Here is a 22,027-nt window from a genome sequence, read left to right on the forward strand (position 1 = left end):
AGTAGTTTAAAAGGAACTTCAAGACCTGGGTTTCCGATGAATTACCCAAAGTAGAAAATCTACGCGATAGTAACTACCACTGCTTCTTACGAGAGGCAGAAAGAATAAATATGGCGTTTGCAAGCCACCACCTTCTCTAATTATTACTCTCCAAGATCGAATTTATGCATTTCTCTTAACCTTAGAATGTTTCCTAAATCTTTAAAATGTTCGTTTTAATATTAAATTTTGTTAAATGATGGAGAGTGTGCTAGTAAAGCCAAATTTTCTTAATTCTCAAAAGTTAAAATTCATACCTGCCTACTTTTCAGGACATCCATTTTGGCGAGAAATTTAGCCGTGATTTTGTGGACTCGCAGGAGAACTCCGAGACGGCCGAAGGACTGATGAACCTTCACAATAATGAGGCTGGACGCAGGGTATGCCTGTGTGTTTATACTTCTTGATGTATTGTTTACTTAAGGCCGATTTATATTTACACTTTTAATTTATTTAACAGATCTGACTTTCAAGTTTGCATACCTCACATTTTGTAACTCCCTAGATCTCATCATCTTTAAGGGTGAGTGAAGGTGGATTTGGGTTATAGAGGGATTTGTGTTAGTACGTGTTCGAAGAAGAGAATGAAAGGTTTTCGGAAGAGTACTAGTCTAAGTTAGGAATATAGGGATGGAGGAATACGAGTACTCAACCAAACTAGCCATTAGATTAGGTTAAGTGTAGTTGTGGGAGAGGAAGTATCAATTGTGTAAATGTGACTGCAGTATGTGAAAACTTATGGATTAATATAAGGGATTAATATACCCAGTGATGGCATCCTAAATTTTTAGGAAACGGTTCCATAAAGTCAAGTGATATCTGGGAACCTATTCTTGTTTTTTTAAAAGTGAAAACAAATAACTCACCTAGCCTCACTTTGCTTTAAAAATACCATTTTTTTCACACGACATATCATTTGATTAATGACCTCGGTAGTCGATGCGCCAAGAAAACAAAAATCATAAAAATATAAAATCTTATTACAAAAATAACGTTTTAGAACCATTGACAGTAGTAGTTCAAATTTTTTTGATAAGAGATGATTAACAGAAGTTTCTAATTTCAAACTTTAGCCAAAATTTTTAATAAAATTATGGTGGAAAACATGACTTCACACCGAAACTAAATAAAGTTATTCTTCCATAACGTAATTTCACGAGCAAAACCGAAAGGTAAATAATACATACATATGTCGAATACAAAACTAACCTGTACATTTACGTGCCAACGTGCGCTCTACAGTCTACACTACTAACTACGGCGAAGTTCAAAGGATCAAAAAAAAGAAAAAAATGAAATGTCCCTAGATTTTTACAAAATGTTATTTATTTATTTATCGTAGGCAGGAATTAATATCGCAAAGTTAACATGAAAGCATCGCCCCAACTTAGACAGTCTACAGTTGCAACCTGCAGGGCATGGCGCACGATTCAACACTGACGTCAGAGTAATTCATGTATTTTTAATAACCGGTTCCCTAAGGTTTCATAATTTTAAAAAACGGTTCGCACGAACCGGTAGGGAGCCATCACTGGTTGTACCTAAGTAGCGTTAATCGATAGGGGTACATGACAACAATTTTTGCGGTTGAGAAGTGAGTCCAATAATCGCAGCTCCTTTTCTATGCCTATTCATTGCATTTTGAAATTCATTTCCAACATCGTCGTGAATATCTCCACTTACGCCATTAAGTCAGTAAGAAACAATTTACATCTCAACTGTAATTTATAGATCCCCTACTCGTTTGCGTTCTACTTGCTATTCACAAATTAAACGTTCTTTCGTTAGCAAAACCTTTTATGGCAAGTGTAAGATTCGTTTAAGCTCTGTTTTACTGAGAACTTCCGCGCCGTATCAAACGCCTTCTCTAACCAAAAAATATGGATGTTTTAATCTGATAGATTAAATATAATCATAATTGCTGTTTCTGATTGGACGCGCCCTAGAATTTTCATTTCTCTCTGAAAATCGGTTTTAAATTTAGTATAACCTCTTTTTCCTGACAAATTAGAGCTGGTTTTTTGTGATTCAATCAGTGATCTATGTTCATTGAGGGACTTTTTAAAACCCCTCGCGCGTTACACTGTAAATTTATTAAAAAGTAACTTTAACTCTGTACATTCCCAAACCTAAAGAAGCCAGTAGATTTGAAAGTTAAACTTAAGGACTAGTGCAACAGGAGGGCCTCCCATTCCATTTGCAACTTAATCGCAGAATGTGTATCATATGCTGGGAAATCAGCTCCCTACCCGTGCATTCCATAGCACCCGCGATCTAATGTCGTCTCGTTAATAATTCAATTCACCTTCATCCTTGCTGCTTGCTACCTTCTTACTAACGAACTAGTTCCAACGCAATCTCTATAGATTGCTTCTGTTTTTTTAGTTATTCCTTATTATCTATTTTTATATTATAAAGATCTCATGATGTTCCACTTTAATTTTTCTCATGCTTTCCAACATTATTAAAGAGATGCCCTTGTAAACGGTGATATCTCAAATCCCGAAAGGTGATTTTCGTCATTTACTTGACCCAACATAAAAAATCTCTCTTAATTTCTAGCTGCGTCATTATTTAATTTCCTTCAGCTTTCTTCACAATGTCTGTCGGGACACTTCTTTGCATGTAGTCTTTGTATTCAATTTTTGTTTAAAATTCTTTCTTCTTTAACTAAAGCATTACCGCAATCTTTACTTCTATGATTTGTTAGATGAATAATGTATTGTATATTTAATATTTCTAAATTTCAAGAAATTATTCTCTAAAGACTCATCTGATGAGTAGCTAACTTACACCGAAAGTGGAGATAAATAGTGCCAGCAATCTGAAAGCATCCAACTTAACTTACTTCCTTCGTGTTTGCAGGCTTTTCGTGTAAACATTTTCTGATGCTTTCTACATATTTTCTGCTGATTAGATCAAATAAAGTTATCTTTAAAATTTGAGTAGTTTAATATTAATCTAAAGTATGAAACTTCCTTTGTTTGTTGCAGTTAATAAGGTCTGGGATGCAAAGAGTGTGTAAATGCCATGGAATGTCGGGCTCCTGTTCGGTGCGAGTTTGCTGGCGTCGATTGCCATCTTTTAGACAGGTGGGCGATTTGCTTAGCGCACGATTTGAAGGTGCCACAGAAGTACGTATGGTTGACAAAAGGCGCAAACGGGTGAAGAAGTTGCGTGCTGCTTCAAAAGGTCTCAAACAGCCAAATTCTACTGAGCTAGTCTACTTGGAAGAATCACCAGACTACTGTGAGCGCAACGAGACTCTCGGCATTCTAGGGACCCATGGAAGGGTGAGTTCATTTTTGGGAGACTGGTTTGAGAACTCACATTTTAGACCGGATTTAGACATTAGGTTGGATGATTTAATAGTGGATTTTAAGGGATTTAAGGGAGAGTGACGTCATTCTCAAAATAGGGGCGGATTTGGTGTAGTCGCTACGAGAGTGGAATTTGATGTGAGAACCTACGAATTTAGAATTGTCCTACGGATGTTAAGTGCAATTTATCAGTAATATTATAGGAAGTATATGGATATTGACAACAATATTGAAGTAAAGTCAGACTTACATAAGCATAAACTGCAAAAAGATAATTAATGAAAGGAACAAAACCAGAACAGAGATACCTGACATACTAGAGAATATTTAACAGAAACAATCTAATTAAATGCGCAAGACAACAAGGAAAAGATTAGATCTATAATATAAATATATATAATAATATAATAATAAGTAAAAGAAAACCTGTTGAAGATTTTATTAACAAATATGTATATTTGTGGATAGAAAGTTATATAGTATACATATATGAAGAAAAAACCCCTAACCTAAGATTCATAAATTGAATTCATTTTTCACTTTTATGATATTTTTTCTAAAATGGCTTCCACAATTTTCTTAATTGGTGTAGTTATGCATTACAGGCCGTTAGCAAGTCCCGTACTTGTAACACCGCTATAGTAAAATTCATTATAGAGCAGTTATTAACCAATAATTGTTATTATTATTTAGTTCCTGTGAATAAAAATTTTACTTCTTTATTCTATCTTCTTCTCTGTAAGCTCTGTGAAAGTTTTAGTTGCCCCGTTAGCCTTGAATTGACAGCGCCTATGCTTTACAGTTGATGCTTTTGTTTGGACTTGGAGATACCAATACTAATCCGTGACCACTTACGAAACAAGACCAATTTCTAAAAATAAAACCTTTTTCCTAAATTATATACCTCTACATCAACAATAGTTTGTTTCCCTGTTTGCAGATCTGTAACCGCGGCAGTCCCGGTGTCGATGGATGCAGACTTCTGTGCTGTGGCCGTGGATACCAAACAAGGGTGCGTGACGTTGAAGAGAAATGTAAATGCAGATTTGTGTGGTGTTGCAATGTACTTTGCGAAGTCTGTAGATTTCGTAAGGAGGAACATGTTTGCAATTGAAGAAGTCCAAAAATAACTGTGGAGCAAGATCAAAACAAAATCAAATCATTGGATGGATACAATTTATTTTTAATTTATTTAAGTCCTTAAGAAAGATCGAGCAATAATTTGAGTTCTGTGCAATCCCTAACCGGGGATATCTTGTGATATCCTTGATGTTGGGATAGATTTCGGTATTTTGCCCACATATTTAATGAATCAAAATTATGTGCACGCGATTTAAAACAGAAATCGAAAACCCTATATCAAGAGATACTATTATTTTGTAGCGAGCTAGTACTTACATACTCATTTGTTTGTATTCTAGTCAAAAAAAAAAAGTTTTGTGAACCTTTCAATTATACATGTAGTAGGGTATAACATAAATCTACTGCTTCCAAAATTAATTATGTAGAGGTAGAAGGCATTATAGGACAGAATTTCTACGCTACTCATCTAATTCTAAACAAAAAAGTATGATGTGAGGGTAACCTCACAATGCTTAACTTCTTATGCCACCTGTAGAAAACGGGTCTTTGTACAAGATCAAAAAAATTTCAGATGAATCAACTATTAACCATTAAGGTCACTCAACCATTCAACTTCCATCTACGAGCAGCAGACATGTTTCCTGAAAGCATTCCGCAACGAGCAAATTGCTTGAGGTAAAAAATACACTTATTCGGTCAATCGGAATAAACAATGGATTGGGTCTCAGCCTAAACACCTGTGCACATTTACATTCCACAATGAGTAAGATTATAATTCTTGTATTAAACCAAATTTGTTAAAGTATTTTTTGGGTTATTGATAAACCCTTAATGGTCTTTTTTAATTTTTATTGCCACACATTTTTGCTTATGTATCGCCCTTCCTGGGCTATCTTCAGAAGCTAAACATGGAATTACAATTATTAATATTAACTTATATATATTATAATAGATTGCTCTTGAAACATAATTTTAACTTTTTATTTTTTAAACAAAAAAAAAATTTTTTTTTTGTTACATTGACGGCAACGTATTTTATTTAAGTTAATATTAATAATTATAATTCCATATTTAGCTTCTGAAGATATCCCAGGTAGGGTGAAACGTAAACAAGAATAAGTGATAATAAAAATTAAATGAGATCAGCAATAAAGTTTATCACGGTGATCGATATTATCGTTACAGGTAAAAAAAATCTAATTTTTGTCTTGGTAAAAGTAGTAAAATTAAATCAAAATTTTTGCCATTAGCGAAACATCCGAACACTCACACAACTTTCTCTTACCACAATTCAATTAAATGAAAATTTATTGAACGTTGAACACGGACAAATCGCCAGAAAGCACAATACAATTAAGCGTCACTTCTGCTCAATCGGTTTTCTTCATATATGGAATTTAACTTAAATAAATATTTAATCCCTAATAATATAATAATGAAATACGCAGAAATTGTGCTAAAGTGGTGCTGTTCTTTAATTCTGTGACTTACTTTCTTGGATTCTTTAGCACTACCCCAAGAAAGAATTAGATTTTAAAAAGAAATGCTGTCGTGAAGACATAATTCGTTTTGGGTATTTGCCTGAAGGTCGTGCGATTACATCCGAACTGTATTTTATTCAACCGGTTTTGGGGCTAAAAATGAAAATAAAGCATTCTCATGAATGAAAGATTTGAACTTTAAGCCACTTCCTAACCCAGCTTTTAAAGCCCGCTACCCGAACCATTTTTTTACATGACAAAAAAAATACAACAACGGAGCAGGTGAATACCAAGTTGTATGGAGTTGTTTGCCTGCAAAAAACGCTGACAAACTGGGAAGAGCATGGCCTTGTTGGCATACAGATGAGTTTTAGAAAATGATAGTCTGCATTTTCTGCAGTAAGATAAATTGGTGAAAACTAAAACTTCACAGATTTCTTTTTTACCCTAGGAACTGAAAACATAGATATATTTTTATATTCACCCAAAATGGTTAGTTTAAGTAGTGCGATGATTTTACAAACGGTTATTAAGAATAAATATAACCAAGAAAAATGTATCGTTAAAAAAAGTCAGGTAGTACAATAAAATTGGCAAAATGGGAAAGATACTTTTAGATGTCGCAGTTTAAAAAGAAGCTGTCTTAAAGATAAGACAAGGTTCCTGGATTGTAGTTACATTAAATTAGCCATTTATTTAGTCACTTAAAATCTAATCATTTTTATTTACTTGTGTTTTTCATTTCGGTTCACTGAAGCTGCGCATTTCTTAGCCAAAACATCCGTTACAGCGGTAAACAATTAAGAAAGAAAGTATTGGTTTTGTTATTAAAAATAAACTCATAAAGGATAATTCTCTCGTAGTTTCATAAATTTTTAAATTGACCACATTTGTATTGGACTAAGCTGATCGGCCGAGTTAACCCAAGGGCCAGCCACTACATACTTGATTCCGCCACGAGATCCACTTTTCATCACCGTAACAGTTCACCTAGTAAATTTTCAAGCAGGTTCGGCAAGTTCTCGAACTTGTGCTAAAGTAACTCTTGAAGAAAAATTCTTTTTTTGCCAGTGTTGTGCCTATTACTCAGCCTTCATTGCCCAAGATGGCGTCAATAATATTAATGAATATACTTTCTTGACTGTAGTGTTGTTAATTATACGATTTATTACAAGTCAAAATTATGTCATGATTAGTGAGAGGGCCGCGGCGAGAGCCCTTCTAGGGACTCGTTGGTGCTGTTCTTGGAAATAGTTGCAAAATATTTTGCAACATAATGCCAGTTTACAGAAGATTCGGGTTGTCTAGCTCAGAATATAATTGAGTACAGTTGTTTACTACTGACTCCATAACTTGGTCAAGGTATCCATATCTACCTTAAAAGGTCTACCTGAAACTAGCTTTCGTTCAAACTTGTTTGTATCCAACTAATTTTTTTAAGCGTTTGCACATCTGCAGGTCCTTTCCAAACTTGAAAAATTTCATAAAATCACTAAAATTTAGCATTTTGTCACATTTAAAAAACAAAAGATAAAACAAGTTAAGCAAGAAGAATTTGAATTATGTTTAGAAAACTTCGTATCAAAGGTAAAATTGTTTTATGTAATGAACAACGACCAGAGCTCAATAAAACTTTTATCACTTTTTTTTTCTCACCCCATTATTAATAATATTTTAGGGAAAATTTAAGACGCATTTCAAATTTTATTTCACATGAAGTATCTTAAATTCGAAGAAACGCGGTTTCACCAAGGTACATAAAAATTCGTGTTTTGAACGTCTTTCTACGCACATATGTTGGCCGCAGAACAAGCAGTTTCAGATTGGTCCGAAGAGTCATTAGAAATGATCTGATCCGCTTTTTTAGGAACCCTTTTTCTGACAGTTATTTTTACTTCTAATTTTTGTAAGTTTTCAATATAGATTATGTATAAATACGATCCAAGAGTTTTAGTTACCTTAAGTATATGATTTGACCTGCTGTTTATAATTATAGAACTGAACATTTATTTATAATCATTTTGTAAACTTCTTTAATTAATTCATGGATTAATTTTTGTAAGATTTGTAATTAAAGTGAATTTGTGTCGGAAGAATACTTAGTTTTATGCTACTCTGACCTTTCATTTGAATAAGAAGTTTGCCTTAAGAGGGGTTCGGGTTAATCTTTTTACTACTGAGGCAGATGAGCAAAACTCAAAAACGAAAAATCGCAGATATCAAATTCGCTATCGGTTATTCATTACTGCGGGTTCTGAGGGAAGTGTGAAGTTAACTTCTCCTCCGAAGTACTCCTTTATTACATTGCATGATAATTAATTCGATGGCAACATACACTAACATTAGTGAGAGTTTATTCCTATGGTTGAGTGCAATCACAGCATTGGAGGCATTTCTTACTGGCAAGATAAATCTGGAGTGAGTTAAGGTCTAGACTGGAAGGAAAAGCAATGAGCTGGCGGGCAAGCTTGCGTGCACCAAAGGTGTCACCACTGACATGGTTCAAAAACTGGACAATAATGTCACACCAAATTTATTTTTGTATGTATTATTTAAATTAGTCTTAAGTACCTTCAAATATAATTACGTTATTTTACAATAATACAGTTACAATAAATTATTTACATTATATTGTTAACTAGGTTACAATAAATAACTTAACCCTAAATAATAACAAGGAGGATTTTAAAATAAAATATGAGGCAATAACAAAATTTTACGATAGGTGACATTTGCGATTTAATCATACAGGAAGTTCAATGATAATTCTTATTACAATAACTTTTAACATGATAGCATTACGCCGCCATTATTAACAATAATCTAACAAGTTTAACATATTCTGGTACAAGTTAATAAAACACTAGCTAGGTTGAGTTAGAGACCAGCTCTGTTTCCACACACACAGAACATCCAATCGAGGACAAGTTAGTTTCGAAACCAACTGTTTCTAAAAACTGGCATAGGTAAAGTCCTGATTCAATGCATTTCGAAATTTGTTAGAATAAACTGAGACTACCTTAGAGGCTTTTTTCGATGGGTGCTATTTTCCAAACTATCCCAAAAGTTTAACTATTAAAGTGGGTTTTTAGGGCATAAGATAGTTTGAAACCTAGAAATATCATTCAAGAGCATAATATAGTTTCAAACCTTGTCAATATTTTGGGCCAAAATATGGTTTCGAAAAAAAATTTGCTTTTAAAAAAGTCATCGGAAGAGATTTTACATCAATGCTCTAATGAGTTTTTGCCCTATTTATTGAATAAAGATTTCTTGAAGGTACACTAATTAAATTCCTACGCCAATGTTTGGTATCAGGCGAACTCTATGGAGGGGACTACTTAGCGCGCATGCGTGGACTGGCATATAAGGGTGCTTTGGTTAGAAAGTTACTCAGTAAGTGAGAAATTGGTACTCAGGTGAGGAAGTAAAAAAATTGCTAGGGTCTATGGGAGAACTAGTCTTGGGGAGCATGCTCGGCAACTGACAGTCGGACGATAAGTGTTATCTGCCAGTCATGCTAGACTAGTTTCAACTCACCCTGCACGTTTGTTAAGGTCGAGAAATTTTAACTTTGCCAATAAAGATATATTAATAAAAGTTTTAACTAGAAAAATAGAATTGTTAAGTATGCATCAAAATAGACTTTTATTATGATTATTTTTTTTTAATTGCACTTTAGTTATTCCACTCGAAAAATTCCCAAGGGGAATGTTAAGCCCAGCCCCCGGTCAACTTGTGGAAAAGCTCCTCGTTCAGCATCTGGTTGGATTCCTTAGAGCGAGTGGACAAGAAGATGTAGCCACCGATAAACTCGTGCACTACTTTGCAGTCGGCAGACAGACACCCGAACATCACGTTACCCTCCTCGAACTGGATCATCATCAGCTTGGCGTTCCAGTTTATATTCCACGCCTGCAACAAAGTGAAAAGAAAGAATTTGTACATCGCATTTAGAGGATAGGCAATCAGACGATAAATTGATTAAACGAGATTCTCGAACACATTCATCAAAAAAGGCCTACATAAAAATAAGATGGAAGAGAGGCTTTTTTCTCCAACATAATTATGCTTCAACAAAAATGTTCAATGCGAAGGAAGATAACAAGAGATGATGTGTAAATTGTAAATTTAATTTTAGAGGCACAGAATTTATTTTATTTGTAGAAAGTAAAAAGGTAGAAATAGATATTATGTACCTTAAAAAGAGTATATAGTTATTAATTGTTTAGGGTTGTATTTTTTGAAGGAAAAGCTAGATTTGATTGTATTGGATGTGTGCACTGCGCAATAGAGAACAACATATTGAGAGACTGGAGAGGATTGCTTGCTCAAACGGTTTAAAATGACGAATATCACCACAACGTCGCTGGAGGGATGTCAGAACTATCCTATCTGAACTAGTGTACGTCAAATCGAAATTACGGCGCCACTTATTCCAGCACGTGTGCAACGAACCTTAGTTAACTCTCTCTTCGAAAGGTATCGAGGAGAATTTAGCGAGCACGATCTGTATGCTTCACGAATAGTGTTTTTCTATAACGGAACCAAAAAGCTAGAGAATGAAAAGAGCTCAAACCCTTGGGCAGAAGATCGTTGCAGGGTTCATATTTGTTTGAGGGTAACTTGGGGAAAACCCATCGAAACTTTTGGGAAATGGATTTACGAAAGAAACAGTAATACGCTGAATTTTGAAAGCAATCGCCTTAATCGTATGAATGTTAATAAAAACACACCAGAAAGAAGCAGCTAATTATTTGATAAATTGTGATAGTTTTTTTAAAAGGAAATTTTACAGTTTGTCGCTAATGTTAGGTAAGTGAAAAAGACGTAATTCTATGCAAGCTTCTACAGCTGGCTACGACATAAACGACAGGTATACGAAGCTATAAACTAGGTATATAAAGTTAGGTTAAACGGTAAATAAAATTGAATTACCTTTATGGTGGAATACCGCCAAGTCTTAAGATGATCACCAGTAGTTAAGTCCATGCGCATAAGCCGGTTATAGGCCACGCCTAACAGCTCGTCCTTTTTCTGATCCGTAAACTTGACGATGAAAAGGCTGATACCAAAATCTGGCAGTGATTGCCACGCTTTAATGTAATTCATCTTGGCTTCTACTAGGCCCAGATCTTTGACGTTAGCATGCGCCTCCAAAATCCGATGTACCAGCTGCAATCAGACAAAAATGCAGAACCACAGATAACAGTCATCACTGAGACAAAAACACTGTGAACGTCACTCACCTTTCCTTTCAGTCGTTTCACAAAACGTAAAGGCATATAGTCTTCAGGAATGATGTCCAATTCAGAAGGAGATATAGCTGGAGTAGGAGCAGGGCGTTGCATCTGCAAGACTGCAGTTATTGAAGCCACTTCTGCATCGTATGAACTATCGGCCAATGACCGACCTTTTGAGGCTAATTTGCAGGCAGCCATCCATCTTGCGTACTGCTCTTCCTGAGAAACAAATTCTAGCGTGAATGCTCACTCGATTTTCCCTGACAGTAATACTCAAAGTTCTATTTTTTTAGAAATTTTTAATTTTTCACAAATCGTTAGTAGGCTTCAGAATTATAGAGATTTATTGTAATTATGTAATTAAAATTACTTATGAGGGAGAGTAGTGGGACACACCAACTTCCCAATTTCCCAGTTAAATGTCTAAAACAAAAGTAATAGGCATACATGCATTAAAGAATACTCTAAGAACTTGAAAAAGAGTTGATAGAATTGCTTTTGAAAAAATAGCCAAAAAGTGAGGAAAACAAAGTTCCATAAGTCCAGCACTTTCGGTTAACTGATTTTCTTCTAATTGGAATTTAGGCCAAGAAATTGATTTTTACTAAACTTTTATGAGAGTTAGAACCGTACATTACGCTGAAATGTACTCAGAGGTGGGGCTTCAAATCATCTCTTCCTCTCAAAAAAGAAAAAAAATACGGAAAAATATTTTACATAAACGTGACAGATTTACATGTATGTAGCGAGTACACTATTTTATAGTAAGCAGCTTAAGCCAATTTGAAGGACATTGAAAAAATTAGTGAACTGAATTAGTGTACGTCGAATCGAAATTACGGCGCCACTGGGCGTGTGCAACAAACCACAATAAAGTGACCATTTCCGACTTATTGAGTTTGGCCAAACCCTTGATGGTTCACCCAGCTGTAACTAAATGAAACATCAAATTTGAATTTTCTGTACTTTTCAATTATTCAATTGTGGATAAAACATTACACTCACTTTTGGTGTTCAGAAAACCCCATAACGCGCATTTCCGGCGAATAATCAAAATCGCACTGTATGATTGCAACATATACAACGAGAGCAACTAAAAATACATTGATTGACAAAGGAATTGAATTTTTTAACATAATACATAATGAATGTTTGGAGGATCACCGTTATAACAGCATTTCTATTTGGTGGGCCAATTTGTCTAATGTATCGCGTTTTCTTCTGAGCTGACGACAAAAGGCAACGAATGGTACAATCAAAGGGTTCAGCAGCTAGCTGAAAGGACGCTTATAACCGTCAGTCACAATGGCGTTTATTTCCAATATCAAAATAAATATTCGTAGTGCATTACGAAGTGATCTCTCTAACTTACCTTGTCACATCGTATATACATTTCAGACATGCCGTCTGAGGAAGGTACTTCCAACTTAATGCCGTATTTATGCTGGGTTAAGCATACGTCAGGTGTGACTTCACAGCCACGCAGCGAGATCTCGTGCAATGGCGTCACATTGCGACTAGCGTCTTCTTGACTCTTGTACAGGCGTAGGGTGAGTTCTCGACATGTAAACCAGTACCGTTTGTAAGCCTTGAAGGTAAACCGTTTAGGTCTAAAATTGAAAAAAAAAAAAACAAAAAAAAAAACAGATAATTGTTAAAATAGAAGTATTAGATACTGTTGGCGGTACATATTAGATACTGCTGACGGCGATACAGATCAATAAAATATAGTCAGCAAGTGTAGTGTGAGACTTACAACATGATTGAACTCAAATTCTCTAGACCAAACAGATGACTTCTGAATAACTTCTGATGTTGGTTTAAAGTCCGAAAACGGTCAAAGATACAATAAACCTGGGTGCTAAGACGGATAGATCAGAGATATTATCCAGGAAAGTGGAACAAACCACACTTTCGAAAATATAAAGCAAACAAATAAAAAATAATATTATTTTTTAAGTTTCTATATGACAGGAAACAAAAATTTATTGATCGATCATACATTCCAAAATACTAACACTAAATATATCGCCTGCCTAAACACGACTTAGATTTTAAATGTACAAAATACACTTGACTCTAAAGATAGTCAATTAGAAAAACAAAAACTAAAAGTTTATAACACCTCACATCCTGAATTTTTGTAACCTCGTCAATTCAAGTAAGAAACCAGCTACCTTCCAGGTTAAACAATAATCTTTTTTCGAAAGCATGGCACTATAAAGAAAATCACACTTACTTAAAAAATCTGAGGTAATCATAGAGTTCTGGCACAGCGGTAATGTCATTCGGTGAAGAATTTACGTGCGATCCTTCCAACGTGACTTGCAGTTCGGACAGAGCTGCATCAATATCATCATCTGTGCCTAAATTACCCACTCCACTGTTATCCAAGCTCGGCTGAGGTATATTTGCTTGGATTTGTACCTGTACCTAGGTGTACAATAACATATAAAATAAATCGGTAGGTCGGAACAAACACTATTTACGAGTATATAGTGTATTATATATATATACTTTGTTGCCCCAAAAGAAAGTTGAAAAGAACAACATAAGAAATACAAGAAAAAAATTACAATTTATTAATTCAATAACAAAAATTCAATTGAAAATAATTTTTTCTTCAAGATGAAATACTTCTGAAGGTTTTAACAGCAGAATATAGTTCGATTACTTTCTAGACAAGAAATCACACAGACACGCACTCCTTTCTATCAGCTCACTAAACTGATACTGCCTTAATTTTGACCATTTTTAAACGGATGCCAATTGGCCTATCTTCCTTTCTACACCAGCATTCATTCTGACAGAAATTCCTCATAATTTTGCTTGTTATACGTCTATCTAATGACCTATCCATCCTTTTTGTCAATTTGTTTTAAAAGAATTAAACAACTTTTTATTAAAGAGAACAATTTTCTATCACACAATCCCTTCATAGCAATTACTAACTGAATCAAAACTACAACGAACTAATTCTTTACTCTACAGTTAAACGTATGATTTTAGTATAATTAATTTATTAATTAAGCTAATGATAGGTTACACTTGTTCAGCTTTGGACAAACTTAGGCATGTAAAAAAGAGAAATATACCACACTTTTAGGTTTGGAATGAGTAAGACAAAAGGAGAAAAATGAATGAGCGAAAAAGTAAAAACCTCATTACCTGTAAAGCTGCAAACATCAGTGCCTCTTCTTCTGTACAATCTAATTCATCATTTAGCAATTGCCATTTTGCTTGCTCATAAATCTGATTGATTCTTACCGAATCAATTTTGGGATTTAAATCGTAGAAAGAATAAAATTTAAATCTCAAACGCAACGTATCAAATTCTCGTATCCCTTGTTCCATGATTGACAATGATGAATCCAACCAGCTGGAATCAACGTAAAACTTAAAATTACAAGGCAAAACTTGAAGGCTCAAATTCTCTAAATAATGTGCAGTTAGAAAAGACGAAGCCCTACGCTATCTAAAGTTCCAATGGATCCATATAATGGAAGCAACCATCTTCTTAACAAAAATGAATTCTTTACCAAAATGTAGAGAAAAGTTTTCTCTATAACTGACATAAATATCTTCGTTCTATTGATTATATTTATTGACACATATATAAGTTGAAAGTTTGGAGGATTTAACATCTATCGAAACTTCAATCCCTTATATCTCACGTCCTGTTGTTCAGATTTCAATGAACTTTCTGCCAAAATGTAGAGAATAGTTTTCTCTATAACTGACATAAATAGCGTCGTTTTGTGGAATATAGCTATTTAGTTATAGCAGTTGAAATTTTGGAGGATTTCACTTCTATCCTTTATATTTCACTTCCTGTTGTTCAGATTTCAATGAACTTTCTATCAAAATGTAGAGAATAGTTTTCTCTATAACTGATATAAATAGCTTTATTCTATTGATTCTACAATGAGATATAAAAGTTAAAATTTTGAATTTCATTTCAATCCAAATTTCAAACCTTTATGTCTCCACGTATTGTTTTGTATTTTACTGAATTTGAGCCTTATCGAATTTGAATCTTCTTCCTTCCTTGAATCTTTTTTCCTTTTTGTATTATATACATATATGATACATATAACATTGTGGGAGGAACACCTTGATTAGGAATGTAATTGACTAAAACAATATAATTTAATGTTAAACCAGATTAATTATTACCTATTATTTTTACCCTTTACTGCTAGATAAAGTGTGCAACAATCACTTTAATCGAAGAATGAACTTAAACCGACTATTTTTATTTAAAAAATTAATAAACAAAATCATTGATGTATTTTGGTGTAAGCATTTTTTTAAAAAAGTTTTTGGAATCATTAGGCTCATAATTACTTTTATTTTTAATAACGTTTTTCTTTTTAATCTGTGATTAATACTTTATTATAGATTAATAGATATTACAATCAATGTGAGTTAAATGGTATGTTACTATAACAAATATTTTGTAGATGAAAATGGGCAGCGTAAGGGTCTGTGACATCAAATAAATTCTAAAAAAAATAATTAAAATTTAATGCAGTAATAATTTTAAAATTACTTAAATAATATCAATGTAGTTTTAATTAAATGAAGCTAATTGCTGATTTGTGTACTTTTGGCGTTTAATCAACCCTTATACTTAACTTTTAAACTGTAAGTTTTGTTAAGGAGATTTTTGTGCCTTTTGGATAGATATTTTTTTTGTCTATTCTGCAAACTTTTACAGATTTTCATAACATTTTGAGTAACAATTCTTTTATTATAACCGGATGATTGATGGATTATGATGTTATGTCGGTACCGTAACTACCACTGGAGAGTTCTTTTAAAAGAATGCTTAGAGTTGCGGCCCCCAAAAAAATCCATAAAAATAATTTTCTTGGGAAAAAGTTTTGATATAAATTATTTGAGTTAAAAGGTAATTTGTACGGAAACAGCAAAATTAAACTACGATTTTATGACTTCTCACTAAAAGAGCATAGAGAACTTAAACTTAGAACGGTCGCAAAATTTCTCTTTAGTAGGTGTAAGAGGAGAATGGCAGTTTAATGTCTCGCAGTAAAGCTCGAATCGAATGACAATTCACTGACATAAATCGGTTCACGCGTCGATAATTTGAACGATTGCGGTACTTCCTCTTAATAGGTGTAAGAGGAAGATGGCAATTTAGAGTCACGGAAGCTTTAACCACCTCTTCTTGTTAAATTTTATCAAAATTGCGCTAAGCGTTATAAAAATATTAGTAGTTTTAATGAGAACCTTACTTGCGTGGGGCAAACTCCCTTTCTTCTAAAGCACAGCATCGAGATTTCTAAAATGCAAATTTATACAAAATGTTGATTCGAATGACACTTCATTCATGAAAATCGGTTCACGCGTCGATAATTTGAAACGATTTCAATAGTTCCTACTAATTTTTGTAAAAGTAGAACGACACTTAATATTACGTAGGGGAGCCCTAATCCTTTCATCCTACCAAATTATATCAAAAATGGGCTAAAATTTAACATCTACATAAAATTCCGATTCGAATGACACCTCATTCATGAAAATTAGTTCGCGCATTTAGGCGCTACGTTGTTTACAAAAAAGGAACAACAAGAACAAGAAGTCGTTTTTGCACATTTTCAGCAACTTTTTTCTCTAAATCTATTAAATCTGAGTTGTTGAAAAAAAATACAGTTATAAAGGAGCATTGGCTCTATATTATAAAGAAAATTTGGGAATTTCAACTTTTGTAGGAAAAGAAAAAAAAATTGTCCAAGTAAAGTGTTTTTCAACGTTTCGCTTTTTCGTGCAGTTTTTGACGATCAACCCAAAAAAACAACTGTCCTACCGGACAGTTTTAATCAAGACATTCATTACACAACCAAGTAAGACTATCTTTCTAAAAATACTGTTTTGAAGCCAGAAGGAATTCTTGTTAATATACCTGGATAATATAAAAAGCATAACTTACGCAACATTCATTCTTGCACGTTCTACCAAAGATTTTGGCCTAATTAGGTTATTCCTCGCCTTGTTTGTCAATGGGCTTTGCGACAAAGGTAATTCTCCACCATAATTATAAGAATTTGGACTTAAATTGCCATTTGGTGAATAATTAGTACTTGTATTCAAATTATTTTGATTCTGACGTTTCCAAGTAGTTTCAGGCTAAAAAAAAATTGTTAAAAAGAAATCAAATGAAGACTTTCAATTGAAGTTCTACCGTATTTAACTAAGATTCTTTGAAGCGTTAGTATTACTTACAGTTATAGCTGGTTTACTTATTGGAGAAGCCTTTGGTGTTTTAGCAATCGGCGGTCCGCACATCAGTGGTGCATTCATGTCCAGCGATCCAGTGGAACCTGAGGGACTGACACCCGACACAAAAGTATTTGTGTCAGGTGCTATTCCACTGCCGGTAATAGACTTACCGTTTACGTCTTTATTTTTCTTGTTACTCACGTAAGTGTGGTTGTGCTTTAAATGATTCGCATCTAAGGGTTTACAGAATGACAGTTCTTCAGGGTGTCTGATACCTGTAAAGAATTTGTTATTGTATACCAAATCGCACTTGTATAATCTTAAAAATAAGAAAAAGTCTTAGTACACATTACGCTTCCTTTAAACATAAAAGTTTATAATTAGTTCTTGAGGAGGATTGTACGTATTATAGACACCCTATAATTATAGAAGTGACTTCCCGTCATTAATAATCTGAAATAATAACCTATACCTAATTCCCTATATTACACTTTTACAGAATCAAATGCAATGAAAGCAGCTACATTACTAGAATGACAGATTTGAACTTAAAAATCCCTTTTTGGCTTCTCTTATTATTACTGTTACATCTCTTTTAAGAGATCCTTAGTTGATGCTCTAACGATCAAAATAAAATGGCAAAACAAGAGCAATGTAAGAAAATAATCAATTTTTAAATAATAATATACACTAACAAAATTAAATAAGAACAACAGAACGTATTGCTAACAGTAAGAAACAGAACAGGCCCACGAAGAAGAAAGAATTGGGAGGCTGGAGAGAAACTATTTCTTTAAAAAGAAAACGGACATTGGAAGAGATAGAGCTGGTTTTTTTCCATCAATATATTGTTAAATTGAGGCATTAGAAGCCAACATTAACTGTGAATATCAATATGTTTGTTTATTCCAGCCACCATAAACAATAGATGGTAAATGTTAAAACCAAACCAATAACCCAATAAATAAATAAACAGAACAGGTGAAACAGAAGTGTAACCAAAATACTCACCCACACCAAGTATCAGAAAACAAATAGTATAAAGTAATATCCTTACTTAATTATCGTACATTTAAAATTAAATTGTACGCTCAGGAATGTTTACAAAATAGATCTAAATTCATACTTCATATCTGCCTTCCAAATGTAAAATATCTTTAAATTCATTTAAACTAAAATTATCTTCGACAACTTTAGTAACTTTACTAGTTAGTGCATTTTGGTTATTACTAGTCACAAATAATGTCCGTAGCAGTTAGGGGCAAAATAAATAAATACATATATGATCCCTTGAAGGTTAATTTTACTCACCTAAATCTCTGCACAATTGTACAACAGCGTTGAAGGTTTTAATAGAGAAATCTAAAGTACAGTCCAAGAAGCGAAGATCAGGCAATTGCACTCTTAGTGTTTTATGCATCGGCGTAAAATGCAAAACTGCATCTGCATGTACTCCGTATTGGTCCAGTGTTGATCGCGTTCTAGTCAGCCAGGCGTTCTTTTCTGGCCACCACAATCCATGGTCCGACCAGTCCATCGAAATACCTGAATAGACAACAAGGTAAAAGTAGTGGAACATTGCATGCTACCCTGTCACACATCTGCATTGGACATCTCAACACAATGAGATCTTCACAGGTTGCTATGCGACAAACAACACTTAATAATTTTTTTTTCTTCTTCTTTTCTACGGAACGTCGACCACTGAGGTTTAACACTTATTCATTTTTAAATTTAACGTTTCGTCCTGAAGAGTACATATTCAATGTAAATTGCACAAGCACTGAAGTGATTTTCCTTATGCATATTTCACTATAAATCTGAAGTTTATTGTAAAACATGAATGTTTTCATTGATTGATCATTTTGTTTTGATCATTAATCAAGATCCTACTGGCCAAAGATCAATTCGTCATAGACCCGGAAAACGTAATAAATTTCCAAATAAAACCATGTTTACTAATTTTACTCCCAATAAAGGCAAAATTTCCTAGTAATTTCTCTCATTTAGTCTTAGAAACTCTTTTACATAAAAGACACTACCAATATAACCTAAACAGGTAACAAACTAATCTTGATGAAGATTAAGAATAACTATACTTATACACTAGTAAATACATTAGTTGAAATAGTTGAAAAACTTCAACATATACCACAAAATACTTAAAAAACTGATTTTGAACATTCGTAGGAAAGGGTTTTTTTAACTGTCTACGCGATACTGCAGTAAGCCATTCGGCTGTAGGAAACAGGAGCCCCACTATAATAATTACATCGAAGGGCATATTTTTATTATTAATTATTGCTTGTTTATTCTAATTTGTAGACTGAAACTCTGAAACATTGTATAGAGTAGAGGAATAATAAGTAATGGAGTTAATTGAAATCTAGAACAACATCAACATATGTGATGCCCTAAACTTCCTGAACTTGAAATAAAATTAGCAAACAAGATGCGTAGGAGGAGTTTAGCGCCAACCGGTTCTCAGCTGAAATAGCTTTTCGAGATGTTGCATCCTGTTTAAAAATGTGTCCCAATTGAAAACAATATATATTCAAATCACCGTATGCATTCTTGTGAAATTTTTTATACAGTCACCTTACAGACTGAAACTTTACAAATGATACTTTACTAGTCTCTACTCAAACATAATTTTAACGTCCACCAATGAGGTGAATTTTTAATCACTTGAATTCAAAAATTTAAAGAAAATTTTGGGGTGCAAATACCTTTTTGCCGCCACTGCAGGTCGGAACGAATTACTAATTACAGATATATATGAAACTCTAGTGTCCTTATTTTGTCATATATCTCTGGTTTAACAACGCATTTTGCATTATCCTTTTGAATAACTTTTACAAAATCAAGCATGTCGTAGTAGCCTTTATCTCTTCAGGGAAGATAAGAAAAGAAGACATACAGAACATATATAGTTGCAACTTTATGTTGACTGTTTATTTGCAATAATATAATGCAAGCTGCTTCGCATAATTAAGGTCAGTAACATAAGTGATTAATTAATGTTCTTATGGTAGGTCTCACCTCACTTGGTCACTCCATAAAAACTAACACAAGCCCGATAAGGTTAAGGTGCTCACGTTTAGGACTAGATTTTGGATTTATGTCCTTTGGCCGTTGTTCATGTATGAGGGAGCTACACCGGCACAGGGAAGCTATAGATACGGAAAAACGAATGATGAATAATGTTTACCAAATCTTGCTCTACGCTGTACAATTTAACACTCCAAGTCACTTTATTAGATTTGCTAGATGGTCAATGTCACCACCCTGTCACATCTAACACCTGTACAGGACACCACAACACACGAAGGGACCTGCACAGGTAGGGAAACACTTTGTTTTCTAATGAATAGGTCATTTCTCACTGTTTTATAATTGGAAATGATGTTAATCAAACATAAAGAAACTTACCTAAATCTTCAACTAATGTCAACATAACCCCACCGATGTGAAAATCTCCTTTGACACGTAATGTTCTTTCCACTTGTAAATCTGTCACAAATATGAGTAAATTCCATGAACCATCTGCCATTACTGCACCTTTACCAGACATTTTAAGTGATTTTCCGAACTAACAAAAAATGACAGAATTACGCCTGAAATAACCTCTTATGCTGTAACTTTAAGTATCCTGAAGCAACACACACAGCCCACACCTTATAGACTCGTATATATAACAGTGAATGTTTTTTTTTCTCTCTCCTTAATTTAGATTTTCATTAAAATTGAACATTGTATTTTCCACTAAATTTTTTATTAATTTAATGATTAATTCGAATAAAGCTTTAATTGAAAACATAAAAACAAAAACAAAACAGAACTTGGTTAAAACAAAAACAAACCCTACTCCAACCATACAGTTTTGCCATAAATGGTAATGAGGGCAAGAAATTCTTTTTTAAAAAGGCGTTACAGTGTTGCCACAGATTAACTGACAAAAGAAATTTAAGGAGGAACCACATTTAAGTAAACCACTCACTTGACGATATTGGAGTAAGCTTTGATTACTTTAACTAGGAATTTTTTTATTAAAAAGAAAATGGCTTTAAATTTTAATGGGATATAAAAGATGCGGCAATTTGATAGGGCATACTATTTGAAATAACAATAGATTGCAATAGCCCCATACGGACTCCTAAGTAGAAACGATCATCTCTACCTATCGTAAAACGCATCAAGAGGAGAACCTACCGCTTAACCGCAATCGTTGTGGATTCCCCACGGGAAGTAGGTGATATAAGACTACCAAGCCCAGACTTCATCAGCTTCCAAGCTATAGAGAGGCAGCTAAAAATTTTACAGATCCTATAAGAAATAAAATTACCACGATTTCTTTCCCCAAATGTAAAACTTTTCTACTAATTGGCGCTACAATCTACGGTCCTGGTTCTTTTCAATGTGTCGCCGCCTATTCTGTGAAGCTACGTTAACAATTCCAAATTCCCAGCAGACATTGTATAAACTCGTCTTGCTCGTAAATTTACTAGTTCATGGTACTGTAATTCTTTTTACTTGTAGAGTATGTTCAGTGCAAAATGTGGGCTTGTTGAGTGCATACGCAAGTCCGATTTAAACGAAAATTGCAATAGCTAACAAC

At 33.8% G+C, this 22,027-nt stretch overlaps 2 protein-coding genes across 4 annotated transcripts in view; one reads left to right on the top strand and one right to left on the bottom strand.

Moving 5' to 3' along the window:
- The window catches only part of LOC141459156 (protein Wnt-1-like), a 38,178-nt gene extending 33,214 nt beyond the window's left edge, over nucleotides 1–4,964 (top strand). For all 3 annotated transcript variants that reach the window (XM_074137849.1, XM_074137851.1, XM_074137850.1), the window contains 3 exons: nucleotides 312–419; nucleotides 3,033–3,332; nucleotides 4,300–4,964. In XM_074137849.1, coding sequence (XP_073993950.1) covers nucleotides 312–419; nucleotides 3,033–3,332; nucleotides 4,300–4,473 — 582 coding nt within the window. In that variant the 3' untranslated portion in view covers nucleotides 4,474–4,964. The remainder of the gene's footprint in view (nucleotides 1–311; nucleotides 420–3,032; nucleotides 3,333–4,299) is intronic.
- A 3,476-nt stretch (nucleotides 4,965–8,440) lies between these two features.
- On the bottom strand, nucleotides 8,441–21,289 carry LOC141459153 (unc-112-related protein-like). Its single transcript, XM_074137841.1, has 10 exons — nucleotides 20,842–21,289; nucleotides 18,721–18,954; nucleotides 17,413–17,684; nucleotides 17,120–17,316; nucleotides 14,335–14,545; nucleotides 13,406–13,599; nucleotides 12,539–12,776; nucleotides 11,173–11,385; nucleotides 10,862–11,098; nucleotides 8,441–9,838 (listed from the first exon to the last, which is right to left on the bottom strand). Exons 1-10 carry the CDS (start codon nucleotides 20,981–20,983, stop codon nucleotides 9,638–9,640), a joined length of 2,139 nt encoding a protein of 712 aa, XP_073993942.1. The 5' UTR covers nucleotides 20,984–21,289; the 3' UTR covers nucleotides 8,441–9,637.
- Nucleotides 21,290–22,027: the final 738 nt, after the last annotated feature.

Source organism: Rhodnius prolixus, unplaced genomic scaffold (genome assembly GCF_049639745.1).
Source record: "Rhodnius prolixus isolate KJV_2025 unplaced genomic scaffold, Rpr scaffold_11, whole genome shotgun sequence".
NCBI classification, from domain to species: domain Eukaryota; kingdom Metazoa; phylum Arthropoda; class Insecta; order Hemiptera; family Reduviidae; genus Rhodnius; species Rhodnius prolixus.